General features: G+C 42.1%; 1 protein-coding gene across 1 annotated transcript in view; it reads right to left on the bottom strand.

The window, feature by feature from the left end:
• The window catches only part of DCDC2C (doublecortin domain containing 2C), a 52,549-nt gene that overhangs the window by 11,162 nt on the left and 27,687 nt on the right, over window positions 1–13,700 (bottom strand). The window contains exons 11-13 of the mRNA XM_077926356.1: window positions 12,901–12,939; window positions 8,431–8,488; window positions 876–1,250 (exon numbers count right to left, since the gene is read on the bottom strand). Coding sequence (XP_077782482.1) covers window positions 876–1,250; window positions 8,431–8,488; window positions 12,901–12,939 — 472 coding nt within the window. The remainder of the gene's footprint in view (window positions 1–875; window positions 1,251–8,430; window positions 8,489–12,900; window positions 12,940–13,700) is intronic.

A 13,700-nucleotide genomic window follows, 5' to 3' on the forward strand; every position in this document is an offset into this window, starting at 1 on the left:
TGAGGCTTTGTGCATTACAAAATTAACTTTAGGGTATTTTAGCATCTCTGCCTAAGCCAGCAGACCAAACGCACTGATTACCAACACTAGAGATATTTCAAGGAATGCAATGGATTTTTGGGGGAGGAAACAGGAGGAAGAAAATGGAGACTTCTACTCAGAAAAGTAAACGTTATGCACTACAATATATTCTGAGCTGATCTATTCATTATACCCGTATTCAATTTGACACACTAGAAGCAAAAAAAAATATCAAACGAAATAAGAGGGGAGAAGCTGTTGTGTACCGTTATTAGTCAGAAGTCCAGAGTGCTAGCTAGGTGCCCAATCTGGCTGGCACTCCAAGGATACTCTTTAAGCTCCTTCAAGTTTGCTCTACAGGTGGCTGTGCAAAGCCATACAGAGAAAGCAGTTCTGGTGGAAACTAGCTATCCTCATTAACAGGAGGCAAAGTATCTGGAAGGGACAAGAGCGCCAAATGCATGCTAATTCCTAACTCCGAACCATTTGCCAACTCCCGTAGTTTGATTTGGCCATCAGTGAGAGCAGTGTCATTTTTTTCTAGGAAAAGAGGTGCCAGAACTCACCATGAACACCTTCCCTTGTTCTCTTATAATGGCAATGGCGCCCACCTGAGGGGTGCTGGAGCTGAGTTTCCAGCAAGTTTCGGCTGAAACAAAACTCATGAGAGAGAGAACAAAGCAACTTCCCCAATGAGCACAGTCTTCACTTGAAAGTTATCAATAACAGTTGGAATCACTGAATCATAGAGTTGTAGAGTTGGGTGGGACCAAGGTTGTAGCACATGCATAGCGGCATCCCATTTCTGCTCTGGCAGACAGCACAGCGCATTCTCCCTGTATGTGGCAACTCACCATCCTGGCTGATGACTTTTACATCTCCAGTTGCATCATTCTGCATCAGCTGTTGTTCTGGCATGTTGACAGAGTCCGCTTGGTCCTCTGGCTGATCACTATGTCCTGTCTTCTCATTGGGTACAAGGTGTGATGGCTCATCTTCTTCCTGCATCTCCCTCTCAGGTACAAGTTGTGCCGGTGCGTCTTCTCCCTCCATTTCTGGGGAACCAATGCTGTCTGTATCTCCCTCATTTTCTTTACTGTCCATTCTGGTAGAGGGACTCTGTGGCACTTCAGCTACAGGGGGTGGTTGAGTGGTGCCACCGACATTACTTGTGTGGCTGTCAGTTCCTACCAAAGACCCAGCACTTCCAGCCAATAAAGTCTCATCACCTGTGAACAAAAAATGTAACTGTAAATGAAATGGAGGTCCAGGTAATGAGGAAGTAAGAGCTAAGTGGCGCAGTGATGCAAGGTTCTGCAGCCCTCATCTCACTAGGTCATGATGATCAAGGACTGATGTTACCCAGTAGCCCTACTGATGTTCTTTATGTGTGTGCCAAATTTTTATAAAACTTTAAAATCTTTAACATATAAATTCCAGATTTCAAATTTGTTATAAATTTCTCTTTAAACTTTGACTTCCCACCTTTCCCTGCATGCTGTTCTTAATCCCATCCTATTTGCATACTGCATTCTAATAAAAGTTTCTCCTAAGATGTATCTTCTATTTCATATGTTATCATTTTTCTTCCGCTGCTCGTATTGCAAATCCTGCTTGCCATTTCATCCATGTATGATATCTTTTTCAGATATTCATCCTTCCATGAATAGTCCGTCACATTGGTTTTCTATTTTTTGCTGTTAGTTCCACCAGTTCTGCAAGGTCTATTAGTCTTTCTGATGTTCTTGATCCTCCTGTAATATTGAGGTACGGAATTCTAGATGAATCAAACAAAGCTTTCTTGAGCCAGTTCCAAGTGCCCCTACTATGCAACGGTGCCCAGACTCATCCAGGAAAAAATGACAAATAGGTAACTAATGATCCAGTGTGCCACTGCTCTCAAACAGAGCATAGTTTGAGCTCTTTGGATTTCTCTAAGTGTGGTACTCTTTTTGGTATGAAACTAATGGATGGGCTGGATAGCAATGTCTCAAGTGGAGAGCTTCTGCTGGTTTTTGTTTCTTTTGCTAAGACAGGATATACCACCTCTTGGGCATATTTATAGTTTGGAAGACCAGGAGACACAATGGCCGCTTGCTGGCACTGAAATCCAACAGCCATATGCTCTTCATCTTCAGCAGTTTCAAGTCCAGGCATTCAGTAAGACAAGCAACTTTCATGCATGAAGGTTTGCAAAGTTGTAATGGCACAGAGAAGTGTGATCGAGCGTGTTGAGACAGCACAGGTGTAGGTCAGAGACCACCCCTGAAAGACCACATGACTATTTTCTAAACTGGCACATGGATTGAATAACATCCATTCCAAAATCATCCATCATCAGGTGGTGTAGTTGCATCCAACAGCTAATCCACTGCTGCTCTGAGACGTGTTCATTTGAATGGTAAGGAGATAACTATATCGGCTGATCCACTCCACAGTGCCCCATAGTAAGAAATGTATCACACATGCTATATTTTCCACAAGGATGTAATCTCTGCAGTAGTGCAGGTACTAGACCCATAGCTTCAAATTGACAAGTATTGCACGTTCTGGATTACACAATGTTGTAACATGGACTCAGCTTCCCTCTGCTGTTGAATAAAGGATATCTGTGAAGTCCTTGAGTATATTTGTCCAATCAGCAATAACACTGCCCATGTTTCACACTCCAGTTTATCTATTTTTTATATTTATCTAGTCAGTTAGTTTTGACATTGTCTTCTCACTGCATTGTAGCATTACAAGTCCTGGCACATCTTGACTTCATCATCAGCATCAACCAATTCTAAACCACTTATATCTGGGATGTGAGAATACAGTCTCCCTATGAGGTGATGCCCTAATGCAATGATGGCCAAACTTGGTCCTCCAGCTGTTTTAGGACTACAACTCCCATCATCCCTAGCTAACAGTCCAGTGGTCAGGGATGATAGGAATTGTAGTCCCAAAACAGCTGGAAGGTGTAGGAATGATCGCTGGGTGTGGAGCACACTCCCTGCCCGCAGGCGGCCTCAGCTGCCTGCACACGTGACCTTGGGGTGTGGGGCACACTCCCCCTCACAGATAAAGCAGCAGCTGTCTGAACATCTTGCCCTCTGTCTAACCTTTTGCGGTTTCAGTGGTCTGCGGTGTCCTGTCTGTGACCTTTGTCTCTGAGATCTTTGTCTCCTTCGTCATACACTGTGCAAGGGGGAAATGACATGGTGGAAACAGGTGCCAGAATACTTTGTACCACCCCACAATCTCGGGACTGGAGGATGTGTAAAGGTCACAGCCCAAAATGTATCTGCCTGGGTTTGTATATTGTGTCAATAAAAGGAGCCTCCACAGAAACCAGAGGCCTTCCTTTTGGGCATTGTTGGCCAAATGGTGTTAAAAAAGGATAGAACTTTCTTTATGTATGCAGTAACAGCAGCAAGAATACTTATCGCAAAACATTGGAAGACACAAGATTTGCCCACTCTGGAAGAATGGCAGATGCAACTGATAGACTATATGGAATTGGCAGAAATGACTGGCAGAATCCGAGACCTGGGAGAAGAGCTAGTGGAAGAGGACTGGAAGAAATTTAAAGACTACTTGCAAAAGTATTGCAAATTGTATGAATGTTAGAATGATGCAGGATATAAGGATAATATGGCATTAGTGACATAGTTGAAAGGAGTATGTAAAAAATGGTCTATAAGAACAAAGGTGAAGTTAGAATAATATTATGTCAAATTTAAATAACTGATAATAAAGGGAAAAATTGGAGACATAATAGTTGAAATGTATAATACAAAATAAGATTTGAAAGAAGGTGAGGCATTGCTGAATAAGATTGTGTAAAAGGGAACACAGAAAAGGGAGATGTGAGGGAGTCTGGAAGGAGGGTTATTAAAACAATAACTAAGAAACTGGTTTTTTATTTCTTTTTTATGTCTTTTTTTCTATTTCTTAGGGGGGTTTTTGATTGTATTTTTTCTTTTCTTGGTTGATTGTGATGGTGTTTTTTCCTTTTTCCTATTTGGTTGTGAATGTGAAGTTTGTTGTATTGTTTAAAACTTTAATAAATATCTTTAAAATAAATAAATAAAATAAAATAAAAGGAGCCTCCACAGAGCTGGCCAGCAGCTTGCTTGCAGCTCACCTGTGCGCAGCTCACCTGCATTATCAACTCCTTCCTCATGTCCTTCACTTCAGGAGGGCCAAGTTTGGCCATCACTGCCCTAATGCATCAATAACTATTGTTGGTTTGGCACAGCTTTTTGCAGGGAGAATGCTGGCTGAGCAATGTGCTGCTGGTTGTGAGCTCACCACTATGCAATGCATGTTGATACCATGTTGTATATTCATGACTGACGGTGAAGAAAATAACTGGTTAATAACCACCGAGCATTTACAGTCGCAATGCTTTGTCATGGGAATCCTGACATCCTACCTATGCTTCTTTCATATTTGATGCGCTGGCTCATCGGGAGCTGAAGATGACAATGGATATACAACATTGCTTCTCACCCAGGCAATTTGGTAATCAAAGAAATATCACCATATATCAAAGACGGGACATAGAGACAGTGAGCAAATTTCCGTGACTCAACTTCTACAGTGGTGGTACTCATTGCTGTGCCATGGCTGTGTGCTTGCAGGCCAAGGCTTCATGCTTCCCTCTGTCCCCACTGTTCAGGGAGGGCAGAAGCAAGACAACAAAAAGCAAAAGCAATGCCAGAGGTCTGGTTGAGTCTCCAGTGACTACTATCAAGGGAATGCCTTGCCAGGATAGACTAACCCTTGGGTTTTCAGTTTCCTTTCAGCCGCTTGCTTTCAGTGAACTGCATTATTATGCAGCCTGACTTCTTATATATGTGTTTCCCCCTGCAAGTATATATGACAGATTTCTCTCACACCAAAAAGACACCAAAGGTACCTCACGCAAAGGGGAAAGCAACTGCATTAGACCATACACTTAAAACCAAGACATTTGCGAAAATGTAGACTTCTAGCCATCTAGCATTACCCAAATGAATTTCTCAGGCTTTTGTAGTCCAGAAGCTACAGCAGCTTTTCAATGAAAAGCCAGTTAATGAATATAACTTCACCAAAAAAGATAGCATTCATGTGTAAGGAGAAAATGCATAACTCTGTAGCTTCTCAGCTGACAAAACGAGTCTATGACAGGACAAAGATAATAGTTCTCAAGAATGAATGAATTGGCTGGCGTTAAGACTCATGTTGAATAGGTTACCATACTTTGCTGGAAAATATTTCGGAAGAAACAACCAACATTTAATGCTGTCAGAATATGGATTCACTCACAAGTGCAAATCTTTCTTTCTTTCTTTTTTTAAGCTGTAAAGATGAACTGCTGAGACAGCTTGTTTAAATCAAGAGGCTGTAAGTATTTTCCTGGCTGACTGTTGCAAATATGAGAAGCACTCTCTTGGGAGTTTACCTAAATTATCTGGTTATTTAATGTTAGTTACTGACTTTTCCTTTATCAAAACTTTAGGCGGAATGCGAACAAGCCCTGTACTGGAAAGCATTACAAACCTATAGTTTTGTGTTGTATAAAGGGCCCATAGACCTATCTGAAGCAGCCCCCATCTCCACGCATGACATTTCACGGTGCCATGCACATGCTATGAGCTATCACCTCCAATTTTTAGTTTTAACGTGCTGTAGATAAGCATGGCAAAGATCCACACACAGCTGGTCAGAGGGATTAAAGCCTGCCTCCCTCCTGTTAGCATTTGTACTTTATTTGTTAGGAAATGTATTTTACAAAGAATAAATTGTTAAAGGGGGAAAGTAAACATATGTAATGTAACAGCTGCAAAGCTTTTTGACTGGCAGGCGAAACCAGGTGAGAGTAGCTGATGGGTCTCAAACCCTCAGGGACAAATGCAAAGACGAGATCCAGCAGATTGAGTGGACAAGACCAGTAGTGGGTCCAATGGTCAATGGTTTCTGAACGTGCTTTAAAGCAAAGTGAGGGGCAGATAGGGCTTGTCAACCTGGGAAGGTAGTCCATTTAGGAGAAGGAAAACCCTGGTCCTAAGCCTCCACTGCCTATCTTCAGGAGAAGAAAATGCTCAGGAGTAAGCCCTACACCATGGGTAGGCAACCTAAGGCCTGGGAGCCGATGCCAGCCTAATCACTTTCTAAATCCAGACTGTGGACAGTCTGGGAATCAGCGTGTTTTTACATGAGTAGAATGTGTCCTTTTATTTAAAATGCATCTCTGGGTTATTTGTGGGTCACAGGAATTCATTCTTCTTTTTTTCAAAATATAGTCCAGCCCCCCACAAGGTCCGAGAGACAGTGAGCCAGCCCCCTGCTGAAAAAGTTTGCTGACCCCTGCCCTACACAAATCCGGCATGGAGTCCCAAGACAGTTGGATGGCATATTGCACGCCTCCTTCCGGCAACTTCTGCAGCCAAGCTGGTGCCAAACGTATTGCTTTCCTTTCCTTTGGACCATATCTGCGAGACCAGGGGGCAAGGAGGTCTTGCGGTCTGGGCAGTCCAGGACTGCTACACACTGCTTGCTAACACAGCAGCTTGCTTTCACCCCCAGAAGCGCACTCCATTGTCTCTTGAAACAGATGCCAATATACAAATATAAATTACAATATGAGATGCAGGCAGCCCCCTGTGTACATGAAGGTTACCGTATTTTTCGCCCTATAGGACGCACTTTTTCCCCTCCAAAAATGAAGGGGAAATGTGTGCACGTCCTATGGGGTGAATGCAGGCTTTCGCTGAAGCCTGGAGAGCGAGAGGGGTAGGTGCGCACCGACCCCTCTCGCTCTCCAGGCTTCAGGAAGCTCTCCGCAAGCCGTGGGAGAGCTGCGCGAAGTTGCGCAGATAGCAGCCTGTTCTGGGGCTTCCCCCGCCCCCGCCCCGCGCCTGGGGGGAGAAATAATTTTTTTCCCTTTATTTCCCCCCCCAAAAAACTAGGTGCGCCCTATGGGCCGGTGCGCCCTATGGGGCGAAAAATACGGTACATTCCAAGGTACCGCATGCATTGGCAGAATCGTGTATAAGTGAAAAATTGAGCAAACATCCCATCCCACCTCTGCCCAGCTTTTAGTGATGTCTCATTGGTATCGTTATGATGTTTCTGGGTCACTTCCAGGTTTGGCGCGATACACGTATACACGATTGTGCACATATCAAATGCGTGTAAAAGGGGGGTTGCCTGTATATTCTAGGCATATTGATTTATCAGCCAAAAAATGAAGAGAAGAAAGGAAAGGAAAGGAAAGGAAAGGAAAGTAACAGTGAGATTTAAGGCACAAGGCCACAGCCAAGATCCACCAGCTACGGGGTTTTATGATTTGGTGGAAGCCTTGCTAGTGCTAATTCAGCACAAAGGGAACCATATTTTCGAGCTCCAAACACCAGCTGCAAATAGTTGTGCATGAAAATTCAGAGGCCAAATTTTAAGTCTCCTTTTCTAGCCTCAGCAGCTAAACATGTTGAGTATCACTACTTTCAACAGCTGGTCTGACTTTCGAAAAAGACAACTTAGGGCCACACCACACAATTCACTTTTAGATGCACCTCTGTTTTGAAATACCCACGCAAACAATTAAAGAGTTAAAGTGACAAATGCATGTATGCTTATCAGGAAATCATGAATGGCTGTAGCTGTGCTGAGCATGCAATTCATTGGCAGATCTGGGTTTGCCTTTATGAGGCATCAAAAACTGCCCTAAGGACAGAGGTTAATAAATCATGAATGATGTGCAGAGTGTAAAAGTATTCGCTTTCAAAACATTTCTGATGAAACTGACAGGCAGTGAATCTAGGGCAAACAATGGAGGGTGGTTTGGGTTGGTTAGTTTTTACACACACACACACACACACACATATTCACCTGTGGAGCCTACTACCAAAGAATGTCGTGACAATCATTAGTACAGTGGTACCTCGGGTTACAGACACTTCAGGTTACAGATGATCCAGGTTACAGACTCCGCTAACCAAGAAATAGTACCTCAGGTTAAGAACTTTGCTTCAGGATGAGAACAGAAATTGTGCGGCAGTAGGAGGCCCCACTAGCTAAAGTGGTATCTCAGGTTAAAAACAGTTTCATGTTAAGAACCACGAGCATAATTTTCATATTAAGAAATAGTCAAATTCTGTAGATGATGAGAAGTAACCAAGAAAGGGGGACTAGTGGAACTACGTCTTGCTTGCAGAATTATGCTTAGCATGTATCTGGTTGTCCAACGTCAGCAGAAAGAATGCTGAGCTAAGCAGAATTAGGTCTAGCCAAGCATGGTAATTCTTACGTTGTTTTTTTTTTAAAAAAACCCACACACACACAAAACTGTAATCCCAACATAATGGTACCGTAGAATAGATTAGCTATAGAGTATCTTTGCTATTGCATATTTGTCTTGTAAATAAATTTATGACATACCTTTCTTCTTTGATCTGAAGAACAATCCAAACATTTTTTTGAAAACACTCTTTCTTTCCTGAAACAAAAATCAAAATCAATTAAGGTTCTGAAATACTCTAGATCATCAATACAGTATAACCATCAGTATGGAATCACAATATGTTATATACAGTGGTACCTCGGGTTACATACGCTTTAGGTTACACACTCCACTAAGCCAGAAATAGTGCTTCAGGTTAAGAACTTTGCTTCAGGATAAGAACAGAAATCGGGCTCTGGCAGCGCGGCGGCAGTAGGAGTCCCCATTAGCTTAAGTGGTGCTTCAGGTTAAGAACAATTTCAGGTTAAGTACGGACGGATTTCCTATTCTCCTTCCTTCCACATTTCTTAAGGAGAGGTGGCCTGTGGAAAAGACTGTCTTAATCGTCTACTCATGATAGAATGTTCCTCAAGATGCCTCAGTAGGGAGTACTGCTCCAACCGGTGGTTTCAGAGGAAGCAACACGCAGATGTTGAAGTCATTCTGACAGAAAAGAAAGGCTGAGGGGGGCGTTGTGGAGAGCAGCAAAAGACCTACCCTCCAACACCTTTGTACAGGAATACTCTGGTGAAGCGCTTGAGCACAAAGAGTTCAAAGCCCGAGTGAAAGAGTATGCCCGAGGCAAGAATATCCATTATTATTTCATGTCATTCAAAAAATGATGAGATAATAGATGCCACCCAGAAGGGAAACTGCTCTCCTTTTATGAACCACAGCTGCGAGCCAAACTGTGAGACGCAGAAACGGACAATGAACGGGCAACTGTGGGTTGGCTTCTTCACCACAAAACTTGTTCCCTCAGGCTCAGAGCTAAACTTTTTGACTACCAGCTCCAGAGATATGGCAAAGAGGCGCAGAAGTGTTTCTGTGGCTCTGCCAACTGCCAGGGTTACCATTTCTGTGGTTTACAAGCTGCCTAAAGCTGTTGCTGGACCTTGCTATGGATTACACTGGTCACTGTATTCAGAGGCCAGGGAGGAATTCTCCTTGCAGACTAACCTCTGCAGCTTTTGCCTACTACTTCATCACAATCACAACAACTAGTTGGCAGAGAAGGCATTGGGTTGGGAAAGGTATTGGCTGCCCTCCACCCCCTGCTTTGCTGTCATGGGATATTCCCTCAGGACGGCCTGTGGGGTGCTTCATGTCCAGATGCCAAACTCGGGGGCTGGCGGTCCTTAGCACTCCCTCCCAGTGATCTTGTGGGCCACTCAGATGTGATGTGCGTTGAAGAACAACCTTAAGCCTGGTCAACCCCATTCAACCACCAAGCAGCAGTCAGGCGGCTGATTTCAGGATACACACTCAACGTCTACATCAAACCATCTGACACCTGTAACCAATTAATTCAATAATCTGAGGGTGTTTTGGTGAGGAAACGGAACATATTCTGCACTTTGTAGGGAATTTGTTTAGAATTCCACACAGCTCAAGCCATGACAATCGCTATCACGTGACAGAGTGAAGCAACAGTAGCTGTTCTCTCTCTCTGTACCATAGTATTATGTATATCAGCTGTGATGGAAACTGCACAGCAAGAGAATAGGAGGGGCGTGGATGCATAGATAGATAGATAGATAGATAGATAGATAGATAGATAGATGATAGATAGATAGATATGGGCTAGCAGTCATTCATAGGATACGGATTTTAAGTCCAACTTATTTAAATGTGATAAAAGGTGACAGACTGCACCACAGGGTAGAACAATCTAGCAATTCAAATCCCTATGAAATTTTAGTATATTTCATAGACACCAGCATAATAATTGCCATAATAAATCCACTTTTGTAATGTCTTAAACAAGGTGCACCTGCAGTTAAAAACTGGTAAGATTTATTATAGCACTGAGGCATTCTCTGCTAGAAAATGACAAATTGCTAATGTATGCTTGTTATGTAATAGTTAAAACTCCGTTCTTCAAAGCCCAATGAACGGACTGATAAAAGGAAGTGAAGATTTGTTGAATGGGGGTGCAAGAGACTGATTCAGCTTTGGCTGCGTGAGAGAATTGGCTTTTTTTGAACGTAGCAGCATTTAAAATATTGTGTGAGGCATCCTGAATTCCAGACAAACCAGTAACTTTTAAAATTAATGATATGTTTTGAGCTAAGCATGGAACATGGGGGATACAATCCAGTAATCCTTTGGTCATGTGTACCAGAACTCCTACCCTAAAATGTTTGGGAGCAGTTATATCTGGACACACTACATTTCGGAGTAAAAACACATTTATCCAACTTTTATCAACCTTTCCTGACGTAAAGTCATCAGATATAATAAATAAAGTTCTAATCATTTTCCATGGTTATAAAGCAAAGTATTCAGATAAAGCCCTAGGCTGCAGTCCTGCTACACACTGGTTAAATTCAATTTTTTCTCTCTGCATACTTACACTACTAAGGCTGCTATGCTATACACCAGGCATAGGCAAACTCAGCCCTCCAGATGTTTTGGGACTACAACTCCCATCACCCCTAGCTAACAGAACCAGTGGTCAAGGATGATGGGAGTTGTAGTCCCAAGACATCTGGAGGGCCGAGTTTGCCTCTCCCTGCTATACTTAGGCACTGGAAACAAGCTCTGTTGAACAGAGCTTATTTCTGAGTAGATAAGCATAGGATTCTACTATAAATCCCACTGTTTGCAAAGTTGCAGCCCTGGACCAAAAATCTTAACACCGAGGATTCTCCCCAATGCATTCCTGTTCGATAGCATTTAATACTTCTGGTTCGGTCAATATCAATCCTATTTTCAAGCGAAGTTCTAAAATACTTCAACCATAGCCACAAAACAGTATCAAGAAAGTAAGAAGAGATATTAACTTAAATATATTTTGTGAGCAATGCATAAGAAAGCCAATTATAAAATCAATACGTATTTGATTTTAAAGAATTTCACTGGCGGAGAAAATACTTAATATACACTTTATTGGCAGTTTGGGCATTATTAATTAAAGAAAACTCTTTTGCTGGTAGTTGATTGCTAAAGAAATCAATAGCACTAAATTATTACTATAAATCTTTGCATATATTAAAACCCACAGTTTGTTTAATCTAATGTTAGCAGTTTATACTTCGTAACTGCTTCCAGAGCAAATCTGTAATATATTTTACCAATATTGCCCACTGCTCTTCACTGTCTTTCAGCCAAGAATTCATGATTTTTCAACTTTAACAATGTGCTTAATTTTCTAAGTCCGATATTAATGTGGCGTGCTTAACTTCACGGATATGTTGAAGTGATTCCATTTCAGCAGCATGAACAAGTATTTTCCCATCCTTCTCGTCTCTTAGTATACTAACTAATGTTGTCTCACATGACCAAGGTGGAAAGAAATGAACTGGATCCCATGTCCCCATGATCAGAACTCTGTTCATGGATGCTGCCACTGGAGGAGGCAATTTTCACCAAACTTTTCTTCCCCCTGCAGCCCCAAGAAACTCTTGTTCAGGAGGGTTGGACAAACAGCATGAGAAATGATATGGGAGGCCACAAGAGAAATGGGAAATTGAAGGACATCTCAGTCCCCATAGGAGCCAACTCAAATAAAATATTTGAGGGGGTCGTGTCCCCACAAAGTTGATGGGTATTCCCATTCAAATGGTGTGGATGCACTGCCTCATGTGATCAGTTATGTGGGGCAGGCTTACCTTGGCCCCCCACAATATTTTATCCAAGTTGGCACCCCTGTCAGGCCCCAAGCCAAGTCCAAAATATAATACAGTGGTGCCTTGCAAGACGAAAATAATCCGTTCCGCGAGTCTCTTCGTCTAGCGGTTTTTTCGTCTTGCGAAGCAACCCTATTAGCGGATTAGCGCTATTAGCGGTTTAGCGGCCTAGCGGCTATTAAAGGCTTAGCGGCTAAAAGGCTATTAGCGGCTTAGAAAAAGGGGGGGGGAAGCGAAAAAAATCGCAAGACGTTTTCCTCTTGCGAAGCAAGCCCATAGGGAAATTTGTCTTGCGAAGCAACTCAAAAACGGAAAACCCTTTCGTCTAGCGGGTTTTTCGTCCTGTGAGGCATTCGTCTTGCGGGGCACCACTGTACAGAGAAAGTCAGTGGCTTAGGTAAATGGGAATACTGAGCTCAGTTCAGATCAGTGTAAGGAAGCTGTGCTCCTAAGCAATTTCTATTTCAAGTGCTTCCCCCAAGTCTGCATAAGTATTACAACTGACCGGACCCCACTAGACGCACTTTCCTATTTTATTATTATCTGAGCCTGAATAGATGGGAGAAATATATATTTTATATAAAGGGCTCCATCATTTCTGTATAATAGGGGAGACATGAAAGATGGTCTTGTCCCTCCTGAACTGATAAACTAATTCACTTGGGCAAATGCTTGTTATGAAGAAAAAGGGGCACCCCAATTTCCCCTACTCGGTACTTCAGCTCTTGCTGTTTCATAGTTTCTATACACTGAAATATTTGGGTATTTAAAACAGACCTTTTTCTCAGGTTTCACGTCTTGATAATAATCTTCAGCCTACATGATAACAATCACAAGCAATCATTAATCCTTCATTCTACTGTTATCTAAACATACAACTAAAATGTACAACTTTGCTAAACTATACAATATATACCAGATTATAAAAAGGGAAGAATGGTATAAAGAGATGTGGGGTATAGCTATTAATGATAAATTAACACTAACGTAAGACAGGGAATACGCAGGAGAAATGATTCTGAGGAGAATATGGAGGGTGTTTGTAGAATGTGTACTGTTAAAACAGAAAGGGGTCAAACCATCACAGGAGGTGTTGAAATTTTGGGAGGTTGGATAGTTACAATGGAATGGTTTCAGTCGTGGGGTGCACATTTTTATTCTTATTTATTTATTTATGATTATTAGTTTGTCAAAATAAAATAACTTTGTGTGTGTGTGTGTGTGAGTACGATTTTTTATTTTAATACAGGTTCTTTTTATGAACAAGCTTCTTAGCTACATCTGGAAAGTACTACTATTAAAGTACCACTTTTAAAAGTACTTTAATAATCGAAAGGTAACGGAGAATGAAGCAAAATTCTCAAAAAGTAAATTATGCATATGCTTAAAATGGAACCTCCATGATAGTGAAAGAGAAGGACAGCACTAAATTGTGCCCTCCCCCCCCCCCAAAAAAAAAAATCCAGCAGGTCTCTTACCATCTCAAATTCAGTTTCAAATTAACTGTAAAGTGCACTATAACAAAATGGGGCTCTTACCCTATTTGCCCTCTAACCATCTGAATGGTATGCTAGCAA

Source organism: Podarcis muralis, chromosome 3 (genome assembly GCF_964188315.1).
Source record: "Podarcis muralis chromosome 3, rPodMur119.hap1.1, whole genome shotgun sequence".
NCBI classification, from domain to species: domain Eukaryota; kingdom Metazoa; phylum Chordata; class Lepidosauria; order Squamata; family Lacertidae; genus Podarcis; species Podarcis muralis.